We start from the raw sequence: 27,825 nt of genomic DNA on the forward strand, positions 1-27,825 counted from the left end.
TTATTTTCCTTTTAACATTTTCATTCTCTTTATTTTATTTTCATTAATATTAATTTCTGTTTGGCTGCTGAGAAAGTTTTTGAGAACTGAACAAATTGTTATCCACGTTCTATTTATTTTTATGCGCAGTACGAAGTGATGCCATTTGATAATCTTTATTTTTTTTGTTATAAATTATGTTAATTAATGATGATTATATATAAAAAACCAGCAACGCTCTCAATTGTTTTTTTTTTTCCTTCAATTTTTTTTAGGGCAATGTAAATTTTTAGAGTGTTTCTAGTTTTAGGATGAGTGTTACTCTTTACTTGAACTAAGAATTTATTTATTTATTGTTTTAGATTTAGTTGAAAGAATGATTAATTAGTAGTAGTAATTAGCCTTTTGTGCGCACATGCATGGCACTAAAATCGAAGTTATTGAAATTGATGGGAATGTGGGTCCCGCCATTTGATGGCAGTGGATTTTCCGTGTTCGTGCATGGATTTTTGTGCTGGATAGCAATGTTGATTGCTTTTGATTAATGATTAGTGGTAGTGATTAGGTGAGATTTTTGATGTTCTTATGGTGGGCGATTTAAAGATGGCTAGTAATGTAGAGTTTTGAATGGATGTAATGTTGATAGTAAGGTATTCTTTGTGTATTGATAGGTGAATTTAGAATCAAGGTTTGAAAATAGTGAGGAAAGATGTTGGAACATGAAGAAGAGAGAGCGATGAAAATGGTACTTGAAGACGGGATAGTGAAGACGAAGAAGATTATGGAAGGAAATCAAGAAGTGAATTTTACAATTGAAGAATACCAGAGGTTTCATCAGTATCCTCTATGAATACACATCTAATTCTTTAATGCATTCTTGTTTGTTGTGTTTTTAGTTAATGTTGTTTCAATGGATTAGATACCCTTCACTACTTTGGTAGATGTGTTTTTGACCTGCATTCTGCTAGCTATCGTAATAACTCACATTGGCTTCTTGAAAGATTTGTTAAGAGCTTGGAAGAGAGCATCAATTCAGTGGTGAGTTTCTTTACCAGACGAGTTGCTGTTTTGGTCCTTGGTAGAAAGAGTTTCATCGTGTTGAATTGCGTTATTTCATGCCGGAGTTCAAGTTTGGTTCCTTTCAATGTGTATTCAAGCGTGCAATATCCATTCTGCCAAGAAATCGAACTTCCATAATTGTCCAAATGTTGATATATGAGTGCATGCATTCAATCTCTGCTTGACATAAGTCGCTCATCCTGTCTGTCATTCTTTCTGAACATTGACCTCAGTCATAAACATCCACACTTTCCGGTTTAAAATGAAACAACTGAACCTATCAATTGATGGACTGATATGTTATGCCAATGAAAGAGAAAAAGGCTTGTTTGTTTGTGCTAAATTATCTGATTTTGCTTCCTGTTTTTTTTTTTAAAAAAGTACCATGAGAAGCTCTCCATCAATTAGCAGTGAAGAAAGTCAAGTGGACAAAGCCATGAATCAGGATCATCCGGTAATTGGTCTATGGAATGATGCCTATATCAACAGATTTTGATCTTTGGATCCCTTCATGTTTTCTAATGATGCACTATAAACGTTATGTGTGCTGTTTGTAGAGTTAACTTTTTTTCCAATCTCATAGTTGATATCAGCCTTCCTTAGCATGAGTTCCATAGTGCTGGCTTTAAGGATAATTTTGTTATTCCATTATCAGGTATTGCCATCTTTTGTGGACAAACACGATGCGCTTTTGTTGAGAGAACTCATCTTGATGTGGTCCAATTACAAGATGATGACAAAGTGGCTCTGCAAATTTTTTGAATCCATTGACCGCCACTTTGTCCCCAATATCTGTTATTGTTCACTCAATGACATCTCAAATAATAACTTCCATGACCTGGTAAAGAAATTTGTCATATTCTTTGTGTTAACTATGTTTTATTTTGCAAAATCTCCCCTCCTCCTCCTTGTATATTTCTTTTGATTTTTGTCTATGTTGGTATTTATTGATTTGTATCTAAACTCTCAGGTTTTCAAGGAGTTTTATGTCAAATTCCAGGATGTTGCAATATCATTGGTATGTAAAATTGAAGTTTAATTTGGTTTTTTTTTCTGAAACTCACATTTGAATTTTTTGACTGCAGATCAATCAAGAACGTATGGGATTGCACATCGACTGCAGCTCGCTGAAAAATGTTTTTCTTCTGTTTATGGAAATGCATAAACATACAGGAATAGCGTATTATGAAGGTTTCGAGAGTGTTCTGCTAGAAGAAACCTCTAATTACTACTGTCAAATGGCTCAGCAGTGGCTATCACTTGGTTCGCCAGCGGATTATGTTCAAAAGGTTTTCTTTTCATATTTTTGTTTGAGATATCAGAGTTCTTGATGTCTGTTTGGGACATGAAATACAACAGTAAGCTTCAGAATATTATTGTAATATTCTTAGGTTTACCAGTGCTTGGAACAAGAGGCTGAAAGAGCTGAACGATATATGCTCTCTGGTACACCACCCAAGCTATTAAAGGTACTTCCACTGTTTGTAGACCCTAAACATTGTTGAAATTAAATTAGCAAACTGCAACACTGATGGTGAATCAAACTGGACAGGCATTAAATTTTAGTCCATTTACTGGTTCCTTATGCAGGTTGTCAAACAGCAATTGGTTTATGAAATATTGGACAAATTGGTTGAAAAGCAAAGACCTGAGAACTGCGGCCTTGTTACAGATTTTTATCAGGTGTGGTAAACTTCTAAGAGATCTTTTTTTTTCTTCACTTGATGAACTCGATCCGTATTTCTGGCCTTCCTTTTATTGTGATAAGGTCTTCAATTTGCAGTAATGGCTCCTCACTAAAGGAACTATTTTCAGAAGGGGCAGAAAAAAATTAAGCAGATCTTATTTTCAGCAACAATCTAAATTTACTAGAGTCTCTGTTTCTTATGTGTTTTTCCTATCCATTTCGTAGATATGAATGTTTGATTGTTGTGTGGCTATGCTTCGATCATTTGTAGGAAATGTTGTCAAAATGTGCCAACATGACTCTTCAAGAGGGAAGCTCTTGGACAACAGAAGAGTGGTTATCTGCTTTGTTGACGTCATCTTTGGTCTGTCCTTCGTCTTAGTTTTCTCGATGGTGGTGCTTGGTGAGATGTATAGTTTTTTTTTTTTTTTGTCATCCTTTTTTCTCCTGTTAAGCTATATTCTGTTCTGTGGGTGGAAGTCGAAGATCTTTGACATCTTCTCCTCATGGATCTTCAGACCGGACTTGGTGTGATTAGTGTTGGCATTATCTCTATCAGTGCATATTCCAAGTAATGTTCTGTCTTCGGGTGGCAGAGATTGATATTTTTTTCGGCCATACTCTGACCAATATTAGCACATTAAAATATAATCTAAAATAAAAAAATTCAAAATTTATTTTTTTAAAAATTGGACGGCAGTAACAAACAAACATAAACCTTTAATCTTCTAAAGCATCACCAGATTTATAATCCATCCAGTGTTGTATAAAATGTGCGCTCTAGACAGAATTGTTAAAGAATAATGGAGAATAATTTAGGGATACAGTTAAGATTACAAGTTATGGTTGCCCAGATATAAACGTTGACTTATGCAAGTCGTCTCCAACTCTTTTAAGTTTTACACTACAAATGGACTACTAAAAGATTGCCAAGGATCAATCTCTAAATTGGTGGCCTTTTGGAAGGCTCCCTCTGTCTCATAAACACACACTTGCAAGGCAAATAATTCCAGTTTGGGAGGTGTCTTGACCACTTGGAGTCAGAGGTACACCGTCCTGTCACCTTCACTCATTTTTGGATAGATTGCATGTGATTTGATCACTTTATGCCTCTTGCGCCTGTTTCAAAGGAAAATCAAGCCTCTGTTGTTCAGTATTTGAGATGATTTGGTGTCTCGTTGGTTGTGGATATCAACATTTTTGTGTTTCTTTGTCACTGCTTACTTGGTATGAACAGAGATTGTTAGTTTGTTGATTATACATTTAACAGCTTCAGAATCACTGATGCAAATGTTGGAACCAAAAAGAACTAATGTCCTGTTCGAGAGAGTGTGTGTGTATTAAGTAATATACTAAAAGGCGTGGGGAAACTACTGTAGCTTCCCCACGCCTTTTACTTATTTAAGCTGTTTTTTTTTTTTTTTTTTTGGTTTTTTTTTCTCTGTAACAGTTTTTTCTTTTTTATTTTTTGGCTTTTGCTTTCGCTTTTGTTTTTTTAAAATGTTTTTTTGCTATAGTAATTTTTTTTGTTTTTTTTACATGTTTTTTTTTAACGCGTAGGTTTTTCACTGTAGTAAACTTTGTTTTTTTTTTTTCTCTCACTTTTGTTTTTTCTGTTTTTTTACATATAATGTATCACTATGCACACAATGAAACACTTGACTTTTTTTTTTCTTTTTTTTTTTTTCGTTTTGCCCATTGGTTTTTTTTTTTTTTTGCTTTTTTTTGTGTTTTTTTTTCTTTTAATGAATTTTTTTTGTTTAATTTAGTTTGTTAATGTGAAAAAAAAAATTTATTTAGTTATCATACTTTCATTACACGGATCTCGATTTTTTATATATATTAAATTGGTTGAGAACTTAGCTTTGTAGCTTTTTTTTAAAAAAAAAAAAAAAAAAAACACTATGGATTACTACAGTGTTTCCCTTACATGATTTTTGTTTGGCTTGCAGTGTTTCCTCCACATGTTTATTTTTTAAATTATCTTTGTTAAATTTATTTTTTTAATATTGAGTTGGTTGAGAATTTAGCTTTAGCTTTAGCTTTCCCCACGTTTTTTCATTATAATTATTATTATATTGTATTATATTATATGACTGTTTTTTTATTTTTAATTTTTTTAATGAATTTTTTTTGTTTGATTTAGTTTGTTAATGTTAAATTTTTTTTTTATTTAGTTATCATATTTTCATGATACGAATCTCGGGTTTGATGGGTTAACCTAATTTGACGAGTTATTTTTTTTCATTTAGTTTGGTTTGTTAAAGTTAATTTTTTTTCTATTTAATTATCAGACTTTCATGACACGTATCCTAGGCTTGACGGGTTAACTTGGTTTGATGGGTTAACCCGGTTAATTCTAGGTAAACCCATCATTTTTTTTTTAATTTAGTTATCAAATTTTAATGACGCAAATCCCAGGTTTTACAGGATAACCTAGTTTAAAGGGTTAACCCAATTAATTCAATTTCTTTTTCTTCATTAGTTTTTTTCTTTTTGTTGATTTTTTTAATTAATCTATTTAATTATCACACTTTTATGACACGACCTTATAGACAGATCCACATCCAATATTCTTAGGTCCAGTGTTACAGTCAGGCTCACTTAAACTTAGTTTATGCAAGTTTAATTTTATTATTAATATTATAAATATTACTTTTAGATCAGGCATTGCAGTCAAACCCAAGATTCTTGGGTATAACTTTGTAACAAAACCCAAAATTTTTTAAATTTTTATTTTTTTTAATATTTTTTATACAAAAAAAAAAAAATGACCAGTGACATCGCGTGGGTATAAAAGCTAGTATATATATATTCTGTGTCTTGTCTTTGCTTGAGAAAGTCCACCCTCATCATTTCTGACCTTTATTATCTTTACCCAGAAAGTTGAATCTCTGTCTTATTTTTTCTAACTGCAAGTGGCTTCTAATCTAAAGCCAAGTGGGGTTCTATCTTTCTCTCTCTTTTACACACACAGGAGACTGGGGTAGGGTTCCTGGTGGCGGCTGGTGTACATAAGCTCTTTATTTTGGTACCGGACTTGGCCATGCACAGGTACACTGCTTTATCCTTATCATGTTAATTCACTTGCAATGAATTCTACTGGTTTAGAGAGTTTTTGTAGAAGATTAGGGATTTTTTTTTCATCTTCATCTCTGATTCAATAGTAATCATAGATATTTTAGTTTGGCCATTATGGAGTGTGTATTATGCAAATTTCTGAACTGGATAGTTACATGGATCTTGAAAATCAATGGCCTTATTTTTCTGCAATTCATTCTCTGCTAATGATTTCCGGATCTATGAGGCTCAAAAGGAGGAAATATGATGGAAGATTGCCATTTTAGCGTTGTAGATCACCACATGGACCTAACTTGTAAGGAATCTTGCATCAAATCCTATCATTAGCGATATGAAAAGTTACATGCATCACAAAATTGAAATACACAGCTAGAGATAGACTGGAATGTTTTCTTATACAAGTATAGCCTATATATGATTCATTTGGTGTTAGAATTTAATGTGAATTCTGAGTTTAATGAATAGAATTGGTGGCATGAGTACTTGCTGGGAGACCAAGAAGGATAAGAAAGCAAACAAGGAAACTGCATTCATAAAGAATGGAAGCAAATTACTGGAGAAGCTTGTTGACATTTGTGATGGAAAATGCAATTCTCTTCGTAGTTTCTCTGCCACAGAGCTCAAGAAAGCAACAAACAACTATGATCCGCAGAAAATATTGACCAGAGATTCAGGCTATAAATTGTACAAGGGTTTTTTGCAAGGCAGACCTGTTTCTGTTAAGAAATTTAAGGATGACATGGAACAGTATGAATATTGTTTCAATGACATTGTTTATGCATCAAAAATGAGTGTACATAAAAGTTTTATGAAGTTGTTAGGCTGCTGCTTGGAGGCTCAGATTCCTATTCTAGTTTTCGAATATGTTGGAGATCGGACACTTTCTGATTTTCTATGGGGCTCTGAGGAAGCCTGTTGTCAGCCTTTGCTATGGATTCCAAGGTCAAAAATTGCAGTGGATATGGCTAATGCAGTTGCTTTTCTTCATGTTGCTTTTGCCAAACCCATTGTTTTTAGAAATATCAAACCCTTGAACATCTTACTGGATGACAACCATGGGGCCAAATTGTCAGATTTCTCGATCTCCATATCGATTCCTAAAGGTGAATCTCATGTAAGGGATTCAGTTGCAGGGGCAACAGGACTCATCGCACCCGAGTATCTGACCACTGGTAATTTCAATGAGAAGCAAGATGTTTTCAACTTTGGTGTCTTCCTACTAGTGCTTTTGTCTGGACAGATGGTGGTTGATTTTTCTCGTCCTGAAAAGGAAATTCTCTTACAAGATCATGTGAAAAAATGCATTGAAGATGATAGGTTTAACAAAGTCATAGATTCCACTATCATTGCCGAGGGGACTTGGCCAGGAAAAGAGCAGCAATTGCAGGCTTATACAGCACTTTCCCTGAGATGCATCTCTGAATTAGCAGAAGATAGACCAACAATGGTTGATGTTTCACAGGAACTCAGGAAAATATATTGGTCTGCAATTTCTTGCCGTCAGCAATAAGGATGATCATGTGTACCTTTTCCATTGACTGGTACTACCGATTATTTCTTGTAATGAATACGTTATCTCATCTTCTAGCTGTATTTACTTCAAAGCTGCAAATCATACTTTTCTATTTGATGTCCTTAACAGGGTCAACTTTCGATCCTTTTTATGCAGTCTTTGAGGCTACTCCATCAGGAGCTACTGTAAAATGTAAAAGGCTAATACAGAAGAAAATAACAGAACAACAAGTCAAGAACTCCAAGAATTAAGAGTAGGCAGCAGCAGCATGCTGTTATCATAAAAGAAAGAGCAAAGAAAAGGAAAGATACAGGCTGTGTGAGTATCATTCTGAAATGTTTCCAAGTGTTATTTGGTATACATGTTATAAGGGGAGCACAATGCATGAAACTCAATAGAGAAAAGGAAAACTACTGCAGGCGTTGCTGATAGCCTGAGATATTCATTGCATAGATTGATGCAGAATGAAGCAAAGAGTTGTTCAGTGAAACTCCGAGATATAACATACAGTCTCGAGTGGAGTTTTTTTTTTTTCTTTACTTGAAATTTACACAAATTCACACTTACTTATGTGTTGTGCAATTAATTAACTTATAATAGTTTAGATGTTAAGGCTATGATACTATATTAAATAATTATTTTAATTTTAAAATTTAAATTATTAAGTAAAACTCTAACAAAGAGCATTTTTGAAGTATCATCCATGAGATGTATCATTGAAGAATGTTGTTAGTTAGTACACTGTTTGAGTAAGGAAATAACTACAGAATTGGTTTAGAGACATGAAAACATTGTATTTTAAGGTATTTATTTATCCCACAGAAAGAGATGATATTTTTAGGATATAATGAAACTCTTTAAATCTTTGAAAGAATAATTAAAAAAAAGACAAAGGAAATAATATGTTTTTTGTATATGTTTTTTCTCTATGTAGTAACATGTTTATATATAGACTTTGAAATATTATAATGAAACTATAACTATTAATAAAACTAAATAACTGTTTTATTTTGAATTAAATTAAACATCTTATTATTTAGTTTTATCCAAACAGTCAAGATTAATGAAGACTTTGATAAATATAAAATTAATAAAAACATGTTTGGTTAATGGAATGAAGATAGATACATTAAATAAATTAGTTTTTGAATAATTTTGAAATAAATTTTTATACTTTCAAATTAGAAGATACAAGAAATCATGTCTTCCCCAACTCTAGTGTCTTTATTTTTTTTTTATTCGAGACAATAATTAAATGTTAATTGTCTCTTATTTCTATAACAATACACAAGCCTAAGTGAATGGCCTAAATATTATCAACAATGTTGTTCAAATTGTCATAAGAAACTACACATGTGAGTATATAATATTTAGTTTATAATCAAGCAAGATTATAAATTAATTGTAAACTTTCAATCATAATATAAAACTAGTATACATATAAAATAAATATTAAATCATACATAAGATATTGAAACTAAGACCCGGTATACATACTAAAGCATATATTTAAATAATACTTAGAGTAAAAGTATATAAATAATACTTGGAGTAAAAGTATATAAAGCACTTGTTAAAACTCTTTAAATTTGATCAAGCTGAAATTTTGTTATTGTCAATAATTATTTTTTAGTCATTAAGGTTTTATTACTTATCATTTGGTGCAAAAGAATTTTCTTCAATAATCCTCCTAGTACTCCAATAACACTGTCTCGTTTAGGTATACTCTTAAACAAAGTTTAACAAATTCAAATGAATTATACTCAATATCTCTCTACACTTTAGGGTATAAGAAAATAGTAGAATAACAAGTGTTAAAAAAAAAAAAAAAAACCAACAACAAAGGAAAGAAAACATTCAAGAAATTATATATGACTTTTTCCCGTCCAAGACATATATTTATAGTACTAGAGAACCAAAACATTAATTTCTCATAACTCATAAATGATTATTAATTATGATGAATATTCATAACTCATGAATGTTCATAGTTCATGAATTGTTCATAATAACATGTATTCTCATCACATAATTAATGTATTGGTTTATGAACTAAGATATTTTAGAGACTAAAAAGAATTATTGATCAAAAAAGGATTTAATAACAATTTTTTTTATAAACCAAACCCAAGCTCAAACTTATAAGCCTATAAACTCACTATTCAATTCACGGAGCTATTTTGGATTGAAACTTTTATTATCGAAATGTAATCTGAGAATAATTTTTAATTTTTTTTTTAAATATATTAATATTTCATGTAAAAATACTTATATTGGATTACAAATTATAAGCGACCTCGCAAATAATTTGGCTTTAAAAGACCCATTACATATTTTATAAACTAATTCCAATAAAAAAAAAATATGAGATTCAGAGAGAGAGAAAAACTCGAAAAGGTGTTTGCAATTTCCAATTAGTATAACTCTAAGGTAGTATTTGGTATGTTGTACAATATTGATTGGACTGGACAAATAATTTTCTTGTCCCGTGTTTTGTGTGTTTTGAATTGGATTGGATAATTTGCTTTATTTTGTGTTTGCTAGACACTAGACAGGACTCAACCGACCCAAGATCTAGACTATTCCGAGTTTAAGAAAAAAATAGAGGAATGATTAATCTACCTGACCCAGTCAAAAACTTGAGTCAACCTATGATAAAACACGGGTAAAAAATCCATTGACTTGTTTATATATATATATATATATATATATATTGGTCAAGACAAGGCTGCTTTGATTTTTTTTAATTTGGGTCAACTCGAGTTGACCTTCTTAAGCCGTGACTCGAGCCTTATCCTAGGTCAACCCTGGAGTCAGGTTTTATATTATCATTTTTATTCTTACATTGCTTTAGGTCAACACGAGTTGACCATCCTGACCTGTGACCCGAGCTTTGCCTCAGGTCGACCCTTTAGTTGGGTTTAAAACTATGCTAATAACCATTTTTATTTTTACATTGACTTGAATCAATGGTCAACCTGATCCATGACTCGAGTTTGGCTCTGGGTCGACCCTATATAGGGTTTTAAAATTTTCATAATAACTATTTTTATATTTATATCTACCTGGGTCAATGATCAACCCAACCCGTAACCCAAGCCTAGCCCTGAGTCGACTCTCGAAACTAGATTTAAAACTATTTAATAATTATTTTTATTTTTACATTGACCTGAGTCAATGGTCATCCCAACCTATAACCCAGACTTGGTCTCATATCGACCCATAAGTCTGATTTTAAAACTATAATAATAATTATTTTTATTTTTATGTTGACCCTAAACAATGGTCACCCCGACCTATAATACGAGTTTAGCCTCATGTCAACCTTCAAGTTGAATTTTAAAATTATGATAACAATTATTTTTATCCTTACGTTAACCCAAGATAATAATCAAACTAACTTGTGACCTAAGCATCATATCGAGTCGACCCCAAATCGAGTTTTAAAAATATAATAATTATTATTTTTATTTTTATATTTTTTTGAGTTAATGGTCAACCCGAACTATGACTCGGACCGTACTTCATGTCAATTTTTTTAAAACATCTTTGAATTTGTCTTAGTTCTTTACTTGATTGTTTAACACAATCTCTTTCTTCCAAGAAAATGAGTTAAATAATGAATAACCACAAAATTTTAAAAAGATAAAACTTCTTGTTAGTTACAATAACCTCCACCTCAATTGTCACAATTTTCTTTTTATGATACAACCTAGCAATATTTTATTGATTACTATCATGGATTCATATTTTTTATTAAAAAAAATAAGTGTTGAAGAGAATAATTATTTTCTAAGCATTATAAGTTTTTTTAACTTATTTGGCATTGTAGTTGTGGTTGCTTTTCAAATAACTTTTCGTGTTAAAATATATGTCAATGATATTTATTTATTTTTAAAAAATTATTTTTGACATCAACATATCAAAATTACTTAAAAATACTAAAAACATATTAATTTAAAATTAATAAAAAAAATTAATTTTTTTTTAAATTATTTTCGAAACACAAAAACAAATAGGCGAAGCACAAATAAAAACTTTTTTTTTCCAAATATAGAATGTGTCTAATACAAAATTTTTATTTTTTAAAATTACACAAAAAACAAATAGACGAAGCACAAATAAAAACTTTTTTTTTTCCAACCAAGCCAAACAAAAATATAGAATGTGTCTAATACAAAATCCTTTTATTTTTTAACTTCCTCGACTATTCACCATCATATTAATATTCATCTTTACACATCCTTCTGAATATTATAATCAAAATTTTGTTTTTATAATTCTCGTAAAACTCATAATTGCACGGACAAATCACACCATTTTAAAAATTAATACGGAAGTTATTTCAAAGACTTTGTAATATTAGATTTTATTCTTTTAAGATGACAACTCAATTAGCAAGAAAATTTATTTCCCATTTCATATTTTTATCTCGAATTCAATAATATGAAAGTCTTGATAAAAAAAAAATTATGAGTAACTAATTTAATTTGAATTAAATAATTACTATTTCATATTTCCCCATAAAAGCGAAAATCTTTCATTTTAACTCGAAATATAACAGGGGTATTCTCGTAGTTTAGCTCAGACATGATGGTTGCAGTCTTGCAGACCTTCAACCTCTTGAATTTCGTCTGCGTTGGTTAGGTGGGGTCGGTTACAATTTTGAAAAACCCAGTTTAGCTCTTGTAATTGTGTTAATTCAGCAACAAAGCCATTGTAGAAACAATGTTTTCAAATTTACCCTTATTAGTCATATTTTGTCAATTCAGACTAATTTCACTAAATTTCAACCAAAGTATGCCAAATATACCAAGATGATGAGTCATTTTTTAAAATAAAAATACCTGGATTGATGTGTTTTATATGGTATTATTTACAAAAAAATTTATTTGGAAATAGAAAAAAATCCAATCAAGATCAATAATAAATATTATAATTTTAAAAAACCACTTTGAATTTTTTTTATTTTATTTCCAAATTCTTTCACAAAAAAAAAATAAAAAAACCAAGTTTAAAATTTTTCTAAATTTATTAAAATGAAAAATAAAAATGTTCTTAGTTATACATCAAAATAAAAACATAAATGATACTAAATAAACCCTTAATTTATTAAATTTTTTATTTTTATTTTTATTTTTCTGCACACAGTTTGAAATTCGAGCATAATTCACTAACCCTAATTGGAAGACAAAAGAATTTGAAACCTAAAACATGTTATTACCCTGTGATGAACATGACAATATCAAGAACAAGGAAACAAAAAAAAAATTATCAAAAGAAAAAGGCTTGATTGATGAAATGTGACGAATATAGGGTAAACTTGATGGTGAAGATTTTATATAGGTACTGTTTTGACAAATAGACATAACTATGAGGGCTGCTTAATGGGATTTTCCGTTTTCCTTACGTATGAAAAGAGGGAGCAATAACAGAAACTGCAACCAACCAAAGCAAACACAAAACGCTTTCTTGTTTATCAGTAAGGAAAGTTTGAAAATCAAAACAAAGTTCTTTACTTTTTGATCAAACAGCCATCTTTCACATTTAATTGCTGCTAATATCTTTCCGTAATATTCTTCTCCCTTGTGTGAGATAGATGTACATTGAACACTAATAAGGAGCAATATCTGTTTGCGGTAGTGTTTGGAAAGAATTTATTAGTGTGTGATTTTACTGGTTTTGAGGAATTTCCTTGATTGGTTTTACTGATTTCTGGATTTTAAAAGTGGGTTTTTAATTGAAGTTCAAAAAAGTGTTTAAAAAAAAAAGTTTAGAAAAGTTTTTTTTTTTTTGTGTTTGTTTTTGGTTAAGTTTTGGGGTTTTGAATCTTTTGATGACTGAAAAAAGTTGAGGTTAGTGTGCTAGAGTTGAGGTTTTGTTTTGGAGTTTGTGGTGTTGTGGGATTATGGGTGAGGGTGAGATTGAAGAGGGAAAGGCACGTGATTACACGAACAATGATGATCGGAACATTGATATTGATGTGGCTCTCTCCTACATTGTAAGGGTTTTAGCAATATTTTGATAAAAAAAAATTGATTTTTTTTTTTTTTTTGTAATGCAAGTGATTTTGCTAAAATTTTGATCGCAGTTTTGAGAGTTTCTTTTTGCTTTAATTTGACTATTGATTTTACAGTAAATGGCTAATTGGTGTTTTATGAATAGTTTTTTGCTCGGTTAAGTTTCTGAGAAAATTTAGGAGTAAAGGAAAAAACAAAAACTTGGAATTTTAATTTTGTTGTCTTTAGTCATAGAATTCTCAGTGTGAACGTTGGTGTTTTGTTTTCTTGTTTGTCTCATGCAATTTGTCTGGGACCTCGTGAAACACTCGTACAAATAAGTACTGTGAAAGAGAAGAACAATAAGGGGCTCTGTGATTTAGCTTTTACTTTTAACAATGTAGGTCTAGAATGTCTCTGTCAAGTGCTATGAAATTGTGTAGCTTCGTGATCAATGTTGATTGTTGAACTGATTTTGCTGGACCTGGATTTTGCTGTTTGATACTGTAAAAGTTCTAGTATCTTGGATGTTGTTCCTGTCTCCACTGCAAATGAGGTTCTCACCACTGACAAGTTGATTAGTGTCTTAACTCTCAAGTTAACTTGATGAAACTAATGAACCTTTGTTGAATGTAATAAACCTTTTGTATATAATCAACATGGCTATTTGATATGCCTTAGTAAATGTTGTGTATATAAAAACTTCTGGAACTGTAGATTAGGAAATTTTCTCTGCTGACAATGGGCTTGAGAAGGAAACAATTTCTCTTTTATATGAATGATTAACATTTTGAAACCTTTGTGACCAGAGCACGTTGTGCCAATTTATTGATGTCATGTTTGAGATAGCCTTTGTGCTGTTTTTCACTTTCTTTTTATTTTGTACTTGTGATTGCTGGCTTTCTTGATTGCATGTAGTCATTGCTTTATATTTCGAGTTACATTAAGCAGTTGGTTCTTTTACAGGATGATAGGATTCAGGACATCTTGGGGCAGTACCAAAAAGATTTTGAAGGTGGAGTTTCTGCTGATACTTTGGGTAAGTGATGCATTGGAGAACTATTAGAAAATGTGTGAAATTCTTTGGTACCATGTTGGAATTCTTCAAGTAATGGTTTGGCACTAACGCATGTTGACAGGGGCAAGATTTGGTGGTTATGGTACATTTTTACCTACCTTTCAGCGTTCTCCTTCTATATGGTCAAATCCAATAGCCCAGCAGAAAGTACAAAGTCATGGCATTCAAGCATCTTCTCATGATGATCAGCTGGCTGAGGTAGATTCTAATAATTTTAGAGATCAGAAACAATAGTTAGTTTCTTGTATCTTCTTGCTATCTGACTATTTTGGTTCATGTCATTTCACAGGGTGCCATGCAGAACTCCACGGTTTCAATACGTGAGACCGTTTCTGCAAGACCTGAAGCTGCTTCGAGAAGTGCCTTTCCACTGCGTGTAGCAAAACCTTTGCCTGAGGATAGGTTGGTTAAACCTCAAAGTTCAAGAGAGTTCATTTCTGATTATGAACCACTTAAAGGGCCAGGTAACCCATCGAACCAGAAAGTGCTGAAGGTACGAATCAAAGTGGGGTCGGATAATTGTTTGCCAGAGCTGAAAACTTCAGCAATTTACAGTAATCTTGGCCTAGACATGTCTCCATCATCATCATCAGAGGACACTGACAGCCCCTCTGAATGTGAAAGGGATTTTCCAGATTCTCTAGAGGAACACGTTTATTCTCCATCCTGCATTGTCAGGGTGAGCTGTCTTCCACTGTTCTATTATTACAAGCATTATTCTCTATGGATTGTTTCTCATCTGGTTGTTTTTGTTTGCCATTTTTATTGTGATGGAACGAACAGATCATGACCTCTTCTCCCATACCCAGTGGTGCAATGTTGTCACCTCTTCATGATTGTTTTCTTAATTTATCAGAACAGGGATTTTTGGACCATAAAAGAACCGTACCTGTGCAAGAGTGCTCTGCCATGCAGGCTGATGAGAAAGTTCTTGTTGACAAACAAAAGCAGCCAGGTGATAGAAGTGACAGGCTGGAGTTGAAAAATGAACACTGTAATGATCCAACCAATTCATTCAGTGCCTGTTCGAAGAATGAATCTAGGATGGAGACCTCAAAGGGCAACCATATGTTATCTGATGCTGGGAATCAACCACCTGAATCTAAAACAACTAAAGTGGGCAAAGTAGCTGTTGGAACAGGTATAATATTCAGAGCCAATTTGAGTGGGGCAAAGAAGGAATTATTTAGCCAAAAAGCTTGCAAGATTCATGAAGTGAGTGCAAAAGCTACTTTGACTGGAAAAGTTCAGAAAGATAAAAAATTAGGCTGTGACCCAAGAGACAATGGGAGCAAAGGTGATAAAAGTCTTGCTTTGTTTAAAGACAACTATATGCCTGAGGAGTTGAGAAAATGTGAAGATAGAACATTGGATCTTACAAAACAGGAGTTTGAAAAGAAAAAAGCATCCCATTTACAGGATGATATGAAGGTATGTCATGGGGGAAAACAACTATCTACTGGCAAAAAGAAACCAAAGGGAAGCAAAAATGATTATAGCTCAACTGCTGGGACATCAAAAAATAGCATGAGGATCCGTTTGTCTGCTGCACCAAAAGAAAAGATCTTTCAGAAAAGCTGTAAAGGGGACAATGCATTGCTTGAAGATTTGAGAAAGGTAAAAGTTAAACATACTGTATCAGTCAGTGACAGAAAAGCCAGGGGAAATGGTTCTAGAAGCTGTTTGCTGAGAACTTCTGTTGAAGATGAGATGAAGGACAATACACTTGAGGTGCCTGAGAAAGAACCCCTTGCTTTCAGAAATAAATCAAAAATGAGTTCAGGTGATAAAAAATCCAGTTTCGTTTCAACTTCTAAAGAAAATTTGAGAGGAGACATCAATGATGTTGCACCATTAGCTGGCCCCCTTCCTACAGAGGTGCCAACATTTCTTATAGAGGAAGATTGGGTGTGTTGTGACAAGTGTCACAAGTGGCGGCTTCTACCATATGGTACAAATCCTAACCAACTTCCACAGAAATGGCTGTGCAGCATGCTTGACTGGCTGTAAGTGCTTTTGCTGGATATATTAACTTTTATGGTTGTGTCAGTAATGATTAGAGGTTAATTGGCATAAATTTAGTTGATACTTACTGATTGGCTTCAAATTTGAACAAATATAAAACCAAGTGGAACTTTATACTTGGTGATTGGTGTCTAGCTAGCAAGAATATCAAATACTGTACCTTGCTGTCATTTGCAAAATTTAGGAAGAGTAGGTCATGGAAGTTATTTTTTCAATGGCAGATGATATTGTCAATAAATTAACTGATTAATGTGAAGGGTACTTCAGCTCAGATGCTCACTATTAACCTCAACGTGATTATATTCTCCAAGCTAAATAATAAACTATCCTTCTGGATAAATTCAAGTTTTTCCCTGTTGAAGAAAATGGCTTTTGTTGTGCTCACTCTCATCTCTAATTTTTTCTCTGGTGGAAACTGTATTCAGGCCTGGAATGAACCTGTGCACTTTTAGTGAGGAGGAAACAACAGATGCTCTGCATGCACTTTATCGATTACCTGTTGCAGGGAATCATGGTGACCAGCTAAGCCATTCTGTCAGCGCTGAATCTTCGATTACCTTGGTTAATACCTTGCATGATCTTGATCAAAATCCACAAGATCCTAGTTTTAGTGGTGGAAAGAAGAAACTTGAAATGAAAGAAGTGTCTCATCCAGCTCAATATAATGTTAATAAGAAGCGGCTGAACTCTACAATGAAGAATGATCAGGTCTTTATTGAAAGAAAAAGTTTACATAACAGGAGCTTGTCTTCTTTGGAGACCAAGTTGGAGAAAAGATTGGGTATTCCTCATTTAAACTAGATTACTTGTCTTGGCAAAGTCTATAAATTAAAGAATTGTTTAGTTTTTTATTGCTAGGCATGCTAGCATCAACTCATTCATGTTGGCAGTTCTCTGCATTTGGACCAAAATACATGGTTTTCATGATTTCTGTAAAATGCATTCAACGAAGGCAATTCAATTTTTATGTTGCTAGAGGAATTAACTATTGAGGTTAGACCATATTGTAATTTCCAGCTAGAAAAGAGAATTGACATTACCTATCAGAGTGAGTAAAATGAGAAAGAAGAGAACCACCTTAATCATAGAAAAGGTGAAAATGAAATCAATCATTTGCGGCCAAGTTCTTTATGATAAAATAAATCTCTTAGACTTGGATAAAAAAACTTGAAAAGAAATATGTGATGAGTGAGACAGATTAGGGTATTGCCTCAATATAAAGGTTGAAAAGTGTATTTTGGCAGCTATTGGAGGTTTTCCTTTCTTTTTTCCCCTTTCCATGGTGTCAGTTGAAACTCATTAATGCTTGATACTTGATGTGATGGTGCTCATGTAAATAAATACCCGAGCAAATTGTTGTTTCTCTTTGATTCTAAGTTTTGTTTGTAGACACTGGGAGATGCAGTTTCGATTTAGGCAATATTACATCTAGGATATGCTTCTTTTGATAGATGATCAGATTTAGATGTGCACTGTGATGACCTTTCTTCAGCTATTGAAGTCCTTGTGTTTACATAATATGTTCTTTGCAGGTGATGTCCAGCCACAGAAATTCAAGAGCATGAGGGAAGCTGATCAAGAAGATTTCAAGCTTCCCAAAAAAGCAAGGATGGAGGGTATGCAATATGTGATGGAAGATCATAATACTGGTGGAATCTCAAAGAAAGAAATGGGAAGTAATAATAAAAAATATTCATCATACAGAGATGTGAGGTATCTCTCAAAGGATTCCACAAGTCTTAATGTTGAAAAACATCAGTTTCAGAAGACAATGGTTGTAGAGGATCCAGATCCAATGGTTATTGAGGGGAAGAAAAGAAAGTCAAAAGACTGGATGAACGGTCAGATTTATCCTGGTAACCATTCTGGTAATGGGCAGGATAACAGTATTTCCGTGGAGGAGACAAGTTGGAGTGAAAGCAGGAAAGAAAGGCACTCAAGAAAATTTAAATATGAGGGAAAGGTCTCTAGTGCAAGCAAGGGTGTTTGCAAACTGTTTGGAAAAGAGAAGATTAATTATTTATCCCAGTCAACTGTTGATGGTAAGAATTCAGAGAGAAGGGATTTGAGAGATGGACTGCAATGCACAGAAGCTACCTCTAGCTCATCCTTGATATCAAGCACTTGCAAAGTTAAAATCAACTTCCCGGATGTTAAGGGCTCACCTCTGGAGTCAGTCTGTTCTTCACCTTTGAAGATTTCTAACCGAGTCAGTCCTAGGAGTTTTTCAGGCAATCATGGTTGCATAGATGTTGGTTTTTGTCACTTCAGTGGCCAAACAAAATGCTTAGAAGGTGAATCTGTTGGTGTGAGCAACTGGTCTGAGACCTTAAGGAAGGAAGATTCCCCTGTTGTTGCACCTATCAAGGAAAAATCAAGGGATATCTATAGACATAATGATGATAAAGTTGAGAAAAAATTTACTGGTCAGAAGGTTTCTTCCATCAAAAGTCTAAATAATAGTACTAGAGAGGATGACCAATTTGGACATGAAGGATATGAGGCCTCGTTTAGGAAAATGGATGGTGTTTTTCAGAAGGATTGCAAATCAGGTGCACGGCATAATGTGCTGCAGAACCACAGCAACAGTGAATTTTTGGACTTGCTTCCATCAGACACAATTAATCAATTGGAAAAATCTGCAGGGAGACATAAGTCACTGGATTTCTTATTGTTTGGCAATAAAAAAGAAAATCAGTGCTGGAAAAGTAGAGAATCTGATGCATTGGAAGTTGATGGTTCTAGTTGTGATGGCTTGGGAAGGGCTCCAAGACAACTTGGAAAGGATGATGGTCAGAATGGCATTGACGATGTTATGCGAAGGCATCCTTTGCTTGATGCCAGCAACATTCTTGCATCAAATCATCTCAGAAATGATTTCTTTAGTCAGGTAGCAAATGATGCTTTGGAAGGAGCCAAGGATCCTAAGCATTCAGCAGATCCTCTTCAGGTTTTTCCTTATTCTGTCTTGATTCTTTAGCTCTAGAACATTTCACTTTGGTTTACCTTTCTTCTGGAGAATGCTTATATGTTTACCATGAATAAAGTCTGACATATTTTCTTTATACTTTGAAGATTTCTGCATCAGGCCTTCAAATTGCTGAGCTATTCTTTCAAGCAGCTTTGAAATTTCTTCATGGGGCATCACTTTTTAACCCTAATAACAACAGTACCAACAATGGGAACATGACATCAGCTGAAATGTATGGTCATGCTGCAAAACTGTGCGAGTAAGTATAGATTGCCAACTGTTATAAGACTCTGTATGTTGTCTTTCAGAGGTCTACTGAAAGAAAAGATAAGGGAAAAATAATCTGTTGATCAGAACAGAGGTAGTAACAATGAATTATGAATGATAAATGATAAAATTCCAGAACTGGTGGTAATAGAGTTGCAGTGCCTCGAAATAGATGGTGGGCTTGTGTCCCTCATTGTACTTTCACCTATAGGTCTGGTGTTATCTTATTATGTTTTGCATATCAATTATCTAATTAAATTGTTTTTATGGCTTGACTAACCACATAATTTAAAGCCCACCAAGCCTTCAATTGACTTATTCTTTTAGTATTTAGTATGGGATTGTAACAAAGATATAAACATTGCCCAAAGTATGTAGATGGGGAAGGATATGATTATAAGGCAATTGGTGTCACCTCTAAGAAAATTATCACTGAATATAAGCTAAAACTTGGTGTGTTTTCATGCATAGATTAGAGCAACATGAGCTAAAAGTTGGTGTGTTTTCATGTATAGTTTAGAGCAACATATTGCTATAAATTAATTTTATTATTGTGAGAAATTTTTTTAGAGTTTCCCGTATAATTTCCTTTTAAAGTGCACAAGTACAGGAGATCTTAGTGTTATTGCGTTAACAGAATGCCATGTCATAACTGTCTAGAAGTTCGATGTTTTAAAGCTGAAAATATTAACTTTGTAACTGCAAATGGTTGCTATCAGGATTTTAAGTTCTTTGTTTATGGTTGGGAAAAGACATTATGGAATAAACATTTTGGTGCTTACTTGAAAATGAATGCATTTCTCTAAAGCATATTCTAATCCAGACGTTGAGCAATACTTTATTGGAATAATTTTGGAAGTGTTGTTTATGTCATTGTACATGCTTCTACAGATATTGTGCTTCAGAATTTGAGAGATGCAATGACTTGGCCTCTGCTTTTTTGGCACACAAATGCATTGAAGTGGCATATATGCGGGTAGTCTATTCCAATGACCTCACTGCAAGCCGGGACCGGTATGAACTTCAAACGGTATTGCAAAGGGTTTCTCCAGGTAAAAAATAAAAAAGCAGGCATGGTTCTAGATAAATTGAAAATGTTTGAATGAATAAAATCCTGGAAAACTTGTCAAACCAATGCCATATCTTTATAACATTATACTTCATTGAGAGAAGAATTTTTGCTTGACTTTTTTTCTCCTCTGGTCCTCAGTTGAGTCTCCATCATCTTCCAACTCTGATGTTGAGAACCTAAACAGTGAAGTAAAAGTGGAGAAGAGACTAATAACTAAGGATGTTGGTTGTTCTGAAGCAACTAGAGATCATGTCATTCCTGCTAGAAACCAGCCCAACTTTGTTCGGCTGCTTAATTTTGTACGTATATCTTCTCTAGCATACTATTTCCATTTTAGTTGACTTTGTTGTGATTGTAAGTATCATATCAATTTGTAAACTTGCTGTAGTCAAGAAAAAGTTTGAACAAAATGTTATCATCTGTTGTGAGAAGTTGAAAGCGGTTCAAGAATTATTTTCATTTATCAAGAATGTCAATGCTTGATTGAAAAATCATGAAGCTCCCACAGAATCATGGTCTCTGAGTTTCTAGCATTCATTGTAAACTTGTGTTTTTTTTTTCTCTTAGCTTATCGAGAAAAGAAAATTTACCATAAGGGATTTAGTAGGACCATGCAAATTGATGGTGAGAGACACTCTAAATTTCCTCAGAGTTCTTTCATGGAGAGCATGTGAAACATGTCTAGGTTTTCTTGTTAGTTTCTCCTCCTTCTGTGTCCATAGAGAGGATTGGTGTAATGACCAAATTATCTTGGTTTTTCCTTTTAAACCAGACATTGGTATTTGCAACAGATGATACTGCCACCAAAAATAGCCAAGAAAAATGATATGGGAGAGACATTATTCCCCGGTGCTCCAGCATAGATTGTTCATTCACTTCCTTTCATGTTTCATTGTTGCCATATTTTAACCCTTTTACGGATTCATGCAGTCTAGCATCCACTTTATACTACATCTTGCATAGTACAAAAATTTAGGAACAACAATTATACTAAATGCATCTGGTTGCAGGCAGAAGATGTGAACCTTGCAATGGAAGCCTTAAGGAAATCTCAGGCTGCCTTTGCAGCTGCTGAAATAATTCTTGCGGAGACAGGCAATATGGAGGGCATTTTGTCCATTAAGAAGGTCCTTGATATGGGCTTCCATGATGTTGAGGGGTTATTGCAGCTGGTACGCCTTGCAATAGAGAGCCTCCGCAAAACTCCTTGATTCCTTGGGGAGAATCTTAATTCCAGGAATATGTTCAGCTTCTCTGCTTCAAGAATCTATAAGGAGATACACAATCTCCATGCTCGTACCTCTTGGGTAGTACTTAGGTAAGGCAGAAAGGACTAAGTTGAATAGAAGGCATCTCCTGAAATTCAGAGTGATGCTACTTGCTGCTTTTCTGTTTTATTGTTGCTGGACACCAGTATTGACACTCCAAGCTGTTCATGATGATAAACAGGTTTTCAAAAAGTAAAGATGCAATAAGCACACATTCAAAGTTGACAATTTCGAGCACCTCAAGCATGCAAATATGAGGTATGCAACTCATTATCATCACCACTCTTGTGCGCGTGCGCGTACACGCTTTCATGGTGCTCTTTATACACAGTTAATGTTACTGCTGTTTGTAAGCAGTTGCCTCACTGCAGACCCCAGTGGAAATAAGCCAGATAAAGTCGATGACCTGTATAGGAGAAATAAGGAGCTATCTGACAGATAATAGCAAGCATCTCTCTCTCTCTCTCTCTCTCTCTCTCTCTCTTCTGTAGTAGTCTCAATGAATACTTAAAGTTCCAGTCACATGTTTATACGATGCTATATTTTCCTTGCCATTTGAACTTTGATTTCTAATGTACTGAAAAATATCATGATCAATCAGCTACAATTTCAAACCCCTTTTTGACCATTGATTGAAACTGTCAATCCTTGCAACACAAACCTTTGCTTGTTTTCTCCCAGCTTTGACAAAAACTCATGTGAGTGTGCAGTTAACAAATATGAATTGATTGACATGGAATTTGCTCTGTAACTTATTGAATATCAACCAGGTGCAATGATGGTACCCACCAAATTTGTCTCCTGTCAAAACAAATTTTCATTCGAGAAACTCAATGGACTGACGCATACATGGGGCACATACATGTATGTATACATTGACAAATGAAGCAGTATTCTTCAAAATTCTTTCCACAAAATAAATGCCTTTTCCCCTGATAAGAACGAAGTTTCTTAATATTTGTGAAATTTTAAAGTTGCTTACAACGTGATGGGCGAATAAAAAACTGAGTGAAGAACAGGCAGCTTGGCTGTCCTCTTAGAGGCCTTCACACAACCGGGTTGCCATGTTGTCTTATCCCGACAACAGTCCGCTGCCCTTCTCAGTGAATCCAGCATTCGCATCCACAATATTCCAGTAGGCAGCGCGGCGCCTTGGCTTTTTCGCTAATAGCTATGTAAGTAGGGGGCATGCCTTGTTAGTACAGCGCTAAACTAGTCATTTGCCTGAGTTTTGTTTCTGTGGAAGTGCGGGAAAGTGTTGGCGTCCACTTTCTGGTTCAAGTATTTGACAGGATGTCGTGGAGAAAATGGTGGAAGAATTAGAGAAGTTCTTGCTGACAAAGACAACAATTTAAATCATCTGAATGCCCAATGCATTTGATCAAACAAACAATTTAAATTTGATGATCTGATAAATATCTTTAACCCCAAGGTAAGATGTTAGAACACAATCTCCACGAATCAAATCATGGGCCACTGCCTTCCTCCGACAAAAACTCGTACAAGCCTACAAATGATTCTTCAAAAACCACACACCTGTTAGCTGTGCGATCTCTTTCATTGTTGAATGCAGACTGCTTGCTTGCTGTTGGTTGCATCCATTTCAGTGATAATATGGTATCGTATTGCATGCCTTCCAGTGTTGCAACATAGCAGTTCCCAACCATCTCCAGCGCCTTAAGGAAGCAATCTGCCTCGCTTACTGTTGTTTGTTCATCTCCTTCCACATTCATCTGGAGATTAATGTAAATTTTATGCTACACAACTTCTATCCCATTTTTCATCTAAAGCAATAAATGTTTTTCTCTCGGCAACTCGTCATCTTGCCTTATCCCATGGTTACACTGGCAGCCAAAAACAGAGAATATAAGCAAATTTCTCCGGCTATCTATAATTCCCTGAAAATTCAGCTTCGAGAGCAGATTTATTGTTGTACCTTTTCTGTTAAAGAAGGCTACCATCGATGTCTGAGATTAACAAACACTGAGAAATATGCAGTTTTCATCCCTTTTTCAGACTGATGTTAGCAGATGCAGAACTCATTAAGACAAGATAGAGTCCAACCTAACAAACCTGCGCCAATGTTCATTTCACAGGTATCATCAATAGCATGACTCAGTTAATAATAATAATAATAAAAAAAAATCAGTTCTCAAACTCGGGGATATCAATGTACTCCATACACTAAACATTAAGCTAAATCAATAGAAGGATAAACAAGTTTCGGCAACAAAATACAGTTTTTTTTTAAGGGTGCAAGCAGCAAATAAACAGCTGCCTCCTTCATCTAGAACCTTAAGCCATAATCTTGGCGGACCTCACATAGAGGCTATCAACAACCTTGCCAACATTGGAAATGGTTTCCAATGTAGCTGGGTAGATTGCATCTGTTTTTGGTTCATCAAAAATGACAAGGCATCCAGCACCTTGGTCTAAAGTCCCAGCAAATTTTTTATCCAGAATCATCTGAGATAGTTTCTTTTCCACATGATCTACAGACAGTTCAATCAGATCTGCAATGTGAGCAATCTCAACCCTTGAGAATGGCTCGATCAACCTGCAGAGGTTCTGCTCTAGTAAAGTGTCATATAGGGATGAGAGATGTCGGTGCACAATTGGGTCTTCCTCTAGTTGGGCCTTAAAATCCCGAAGTGCAGTCTCAAAGAGCTTCAAGGAGCGCTTCGCATGAGCATCAGCGACAGCTTTCATTGCATCCAGCTCAGGCCCCACATATTGTAGCCCTGCTTTGGATGATATTATCCCTGCAACATCATCAGCTTGGCTCACCATTATTTTGCACAACAGCATATACTTGAGACTAAATACTGCTCGGGGATCTTCAAGGGCATTGAAAGCTTCAAATGCTTCAAAGAAGTAGCTGTAAGCAGTTTTGTAATCCTTCTCTTCTGCATGAAGGATCCCACTCTGCAAATCTATAGTACCTTGTTGAGCTGGAGGCACATAAATTGCATTGGCTGCTGTTCTTGCTGCTGTTAGTGCAGCCTTGGCTTTAGGGAGGTTTCTTAGAGAAAAGTGGAGCTTGCTCTCCAGCAAGTCTATGTCCACAAGAAGAAGCTTGTCGTCCAATCTTCTCACCTCCTTGATCAACCCGGAAAGCAGGTTTAATGCTTCTGAATACTCTTTATTTTCCATCAAAAGTGCTGCCAGTCTTGCTTCAACTCGCTGCCGGAGAAAAGTCCGCTTCTCAGCACGAGTCCACTGCACCATCTCTTTGCACAGAGAAATCTGGAGATCTGAAGTGCCTGGTATTTTAGCTACTGCATCAATAATCCCACGAACAATTTTTGCAGTTTTTGCCTTGGGAATCAAAGCAAAAAAGGGCCTCAACAGGGTCAGAAGGCTTCGAAGCTCCTCTGCTCGGTTCTCCTGTCTGAGAAGATCCGAGAGATTCGTGATAGCCTGTTCCTTAATCCTGAGTGATTCAGGAGAAGATGATGGGTTCTCTAGTATGCGGTACAAGATTGAAATGGCGTCGGAAGGATTTTTCGCTTCTAAAGCCTGGGCAATCGAATCCGTAGTTGCAGGGAGATACGATGTGGACATGGTGAATGCCTTGAAATATCCAATTCCTGCAAAATGAAAATTCATTTGACATTTGCAACCTTGCCTCGAGCAACGAAAACTGATGGTAAACAATAAAAGTGCGCATATGCCCATAGAAGAAGTGCTTGCAAGATAATCTAGAGCCTAAGGGTGACTTCTCTTTGCACATGCTTAAGTGTTGAAAAAAAAAACAAAAAAAAAAACACTAGGACACTGAAATCACATGGAGAAAGAGGACTCAATTATGCAACTGGGTTTACTTGTAAAATTCAGAACAATAACAAATCCTCAAAGGGTAAGATGTAGTAAGTACTCTGATCACAAATCAATCGAAGAACTAATGTTATAGCATGTCAGTCTTCGAAGAAAATCAAAGGAGGCACGCAGAATCAAGATGCAAGACATTTGCTTGTTTACGATGAGATAAGCAAATCGATAAGGACAATATCGAGAATCGAACCTGATGAGAAACGCTAAGACCCTTGCCGCGAGAGAGGGGAAGCAAGCAGATGCAAGAACAGGTAGCGGGTGACACAGCTCGATAGGCCTTCTAGATGAAATATATTTTAAGTGTTTTTTTTTTTTTTGGATTGCAAATAAAACAAAATAATAATTATAATTATAGAAAAATTAATAAATTGCACTCCAACCTGTTTTTTTTTTTTAGAATTAATATTAAATTAATATTTTTTTAGATTTTTTAATGTTTTTTATTTATGCTGTAAAAAAAATCTTAAAAATAAAAATTTATTAATTTAATATATTTTTAATTAAAAACATTTTTAACAAATATCACTCACAAGTCATAACATCATCAAACACACACTTCGTCTACTCTAGCTCTTGTCTTATTTCATGTCATTGTTCTTAAGATATTTTTCTATTCTTGGTCTTTTGAATCTTGATTTTTTTCATTTTAATAATTAAATTTTATTTATTTTTAATCATGTTATGTTGACATTGTTTTATTTATTGTTATCTTCTTTGACTTGCATGGTCTAATTATTTACCTATTGTTTCCTTTCTCCTTCCAGCTTTTTATATATATATAAAAAAAAAATTGTTACTCGGGCACTTATTTTTTTCTTTGGTATTTAGATACTTTGTAACTTACTGTCCAAAGAAAAAAAAAATAAGTGCCCGAGTAACAATTTAGATACTTTGGTATTTTGGTATTTAGATACTTTGTAACTTACTGTATAGCGTGTATATAATAAATGTCCCCAAGGGGTGTAGCGTGGTGGCAAAGAGCTTGAGATCTGCACAGCAGGTCTTGAGTTCGAGTCAGAGCGTGCACTTCTTGTAAGAGCCTGGGACAGCCGGGGTTTTACTTACTTATCTGGGCCCACAAAGTGCGCTTTCCTGAGAGTGGGGTTTCCTCGAATCCAAAAAAAAAAAAATTTATTTAATAATCTTATTATTTATGGTCTCAATATTAATTAGAAAATATGTAGTTTATAATAAAATGATTTTGAATGTATGAAAAAAGTAGCAAAAACATTGCCAAAACCAAGAGTATGACTAATTATAATTCAAAACATATAATTTTTAGAGTATTTTCTTGGTGGTTGGTCATATGATCTTGATTTAGAATTTTTAAGATTTAATTATCTTGAAAAAACTATAAAGGCCTTATATTGAAGAAAACGAATTATCCACAAACAGTCATTCAAAAGCAGTAATTGTTTTTGGCATGGTTAAGAACCTGAGAGATGCAATGGCTTGGCCTTTGTTTTTTTGGCACACAAATGCATTGAAGTGGCATATACGCAGGTAGAGTGTTCTAAATTTTGGGTTATTGAATATGATACACGAAGTAGAAATTATATATATATAAAAAAAAATTATTTTGGAGTTTTTAAAATTTAATTAGATAAATCTAGAATTATTTAGAGACTTATTACCAGAAGATCTGATTTTTTTCAGCTTTAAATAATTCCTTAAAAGTTAAGTTGTCGCAAACCGTAAGCTATTTTAATGATAATCCATATAAACCACCAATAAGAAATCTTTTATATCCCTATTTAGGTGAGAGAAATTGTTATGTCTAAGTTACTAGCTCTATTGTTGTGTTTAAGTAATTTTTATGTCTAACAAATAATCATTCCTCACACTTAAAAATAAAAGGTATAGCTTACTATTTATAGAAAAAATTTGAAAAAACCCTATTAATTGATAAAATATCAATTTGCCCTCTGAATAATATTTCTATATATAAGATTTGAAACTCTTTTTAAATATCATTTCATTTTGACCAAGGAT

General features: G+C 34.0%; 4 protein-coding genes across 5 annotated transcripts; 3 read left to right on the forward strand and 1 right to left on the reverse strand.

The window, feature by feature from the left end:
• Positions 1-1,423: 1,423 nt before the first annotated feature.
• LOC118060837 (putative cullin-like protein 2) lies at positions 1,424-4,052 on the forward strand. Its single transcript, XM_035074124.2, has 7 exons — positions 1,424-1,492; positions 1,694-1,879; positions 2,009-2,056; positions 2,124-2,327; positions 2,430-2,507; positions 2,629-2,721; positions 2,997-4,052. Exons 1-7 carry the CDS (start codon positions 1,424-1,426, stop codon positions 3,105-3,107), a joined length of 789 nt encoding a protein of 262 aa, XP_034930015.2. The 3' UTR covers positions 3,108-4,052.
• A 1,502-nt stretch (positions 4,053-5,554) lies between these two features.
• Positions 5,555-7,931, forward strand: LOC118060777 (non-functional pseudokinase ZED1-like). 2 transcript variants are annotated; one of them, XM_035074044.2, is made up of 3 exons: positions 5,555-5,779; positions 6,272-7,347; positions 7,449-7,931. In XM_035074044.2, the coding sequence occupies exons 1-2, from the start codon at positions 5,772-5,774 to the stop codon at positions 7,314-7,316; spliced, it is 1,053 nt and encodes a 350-aa protein (XP_034929935.1). In that variant the 5' UTR covers positions 5,555-5,771; the 3' UTR covers positions 7,317-7,347; positions 7,449-7,931. The 2 variants fall into 2 exon arrangements, with proteins under 2 accessions (XP_034929935.1, XP_034929934.1); XM_035074043.2 differs by having other exon boundaries at positions 5,556-5,779; positions 7,476-7,931.
• Positions 7,932-12,773: 4,842 nt separating this feature from the next.
• Positions 12,774-21,942, forward strand: LOC118060778 (cysteine-tryptophan domain-containing zinc finger protein 3). The gene is made up of 11 exons (XM_035074045.2): positions 12,774-13,320; positions 14,285-14,357; positions 14,458-14,594; positions 14,686-15,075; positions 15,180-16,402; positions 16,847-17,202; positions 17,954-19,371; positions 19,497-19,651; positions 20,551-20,711; positions 20,870-21,030; positions 21,742-21,942. The coding sequence occupies exons 1-11, from the start codon at positions 13,228-13,230 to the stop codon at positions 21,940-21,942; spliced, it is 4,368 nt and encodes a 1,455-aa protein (XP_034929936.1). The 5' UTR covers positions 12,774-13,227.
• Positions 21,943-24,101: 2,159 nt separating this feature from the next.
• Positions 24,102-26,150, reverse strand: LOC118060779 (26S proteasome non-ATPase regulatory subunit 11 homolog). The gene is made up of 2 exons (XM_035074046.2): positions 26,024-26,150; positions 24,102-25,589 (listed from the first exon to the last, which is right to left on the reverse strand). Exon 2 carries the CDS (start codon positions 25,561-25,563, stop codon positions 24,295-24,297), a length of 1,269 nt encoding a protein of 422 aa, XP_034929937.1. The 5' UTR covers positions 25,564-25,589; positions 26,024-26,150; the 3' UTR covers positions 24,102-24,294.
• Positions 26,151-27,825: the final 1,675 nt, after the last annotated feature.

Source organism: Populus alba, chromosome 13, assembly GCF_005239225.2.
Source record: "Populus alba chromosome 13, ASM523922v2, whole genome shotgun sequence".
Lineage (NCBI taxonomy): Eukaryota > Viridiplantae > Streptophyta > Magnoliopsida > Malpighiales > Salicaceae > Populus > Populus alba.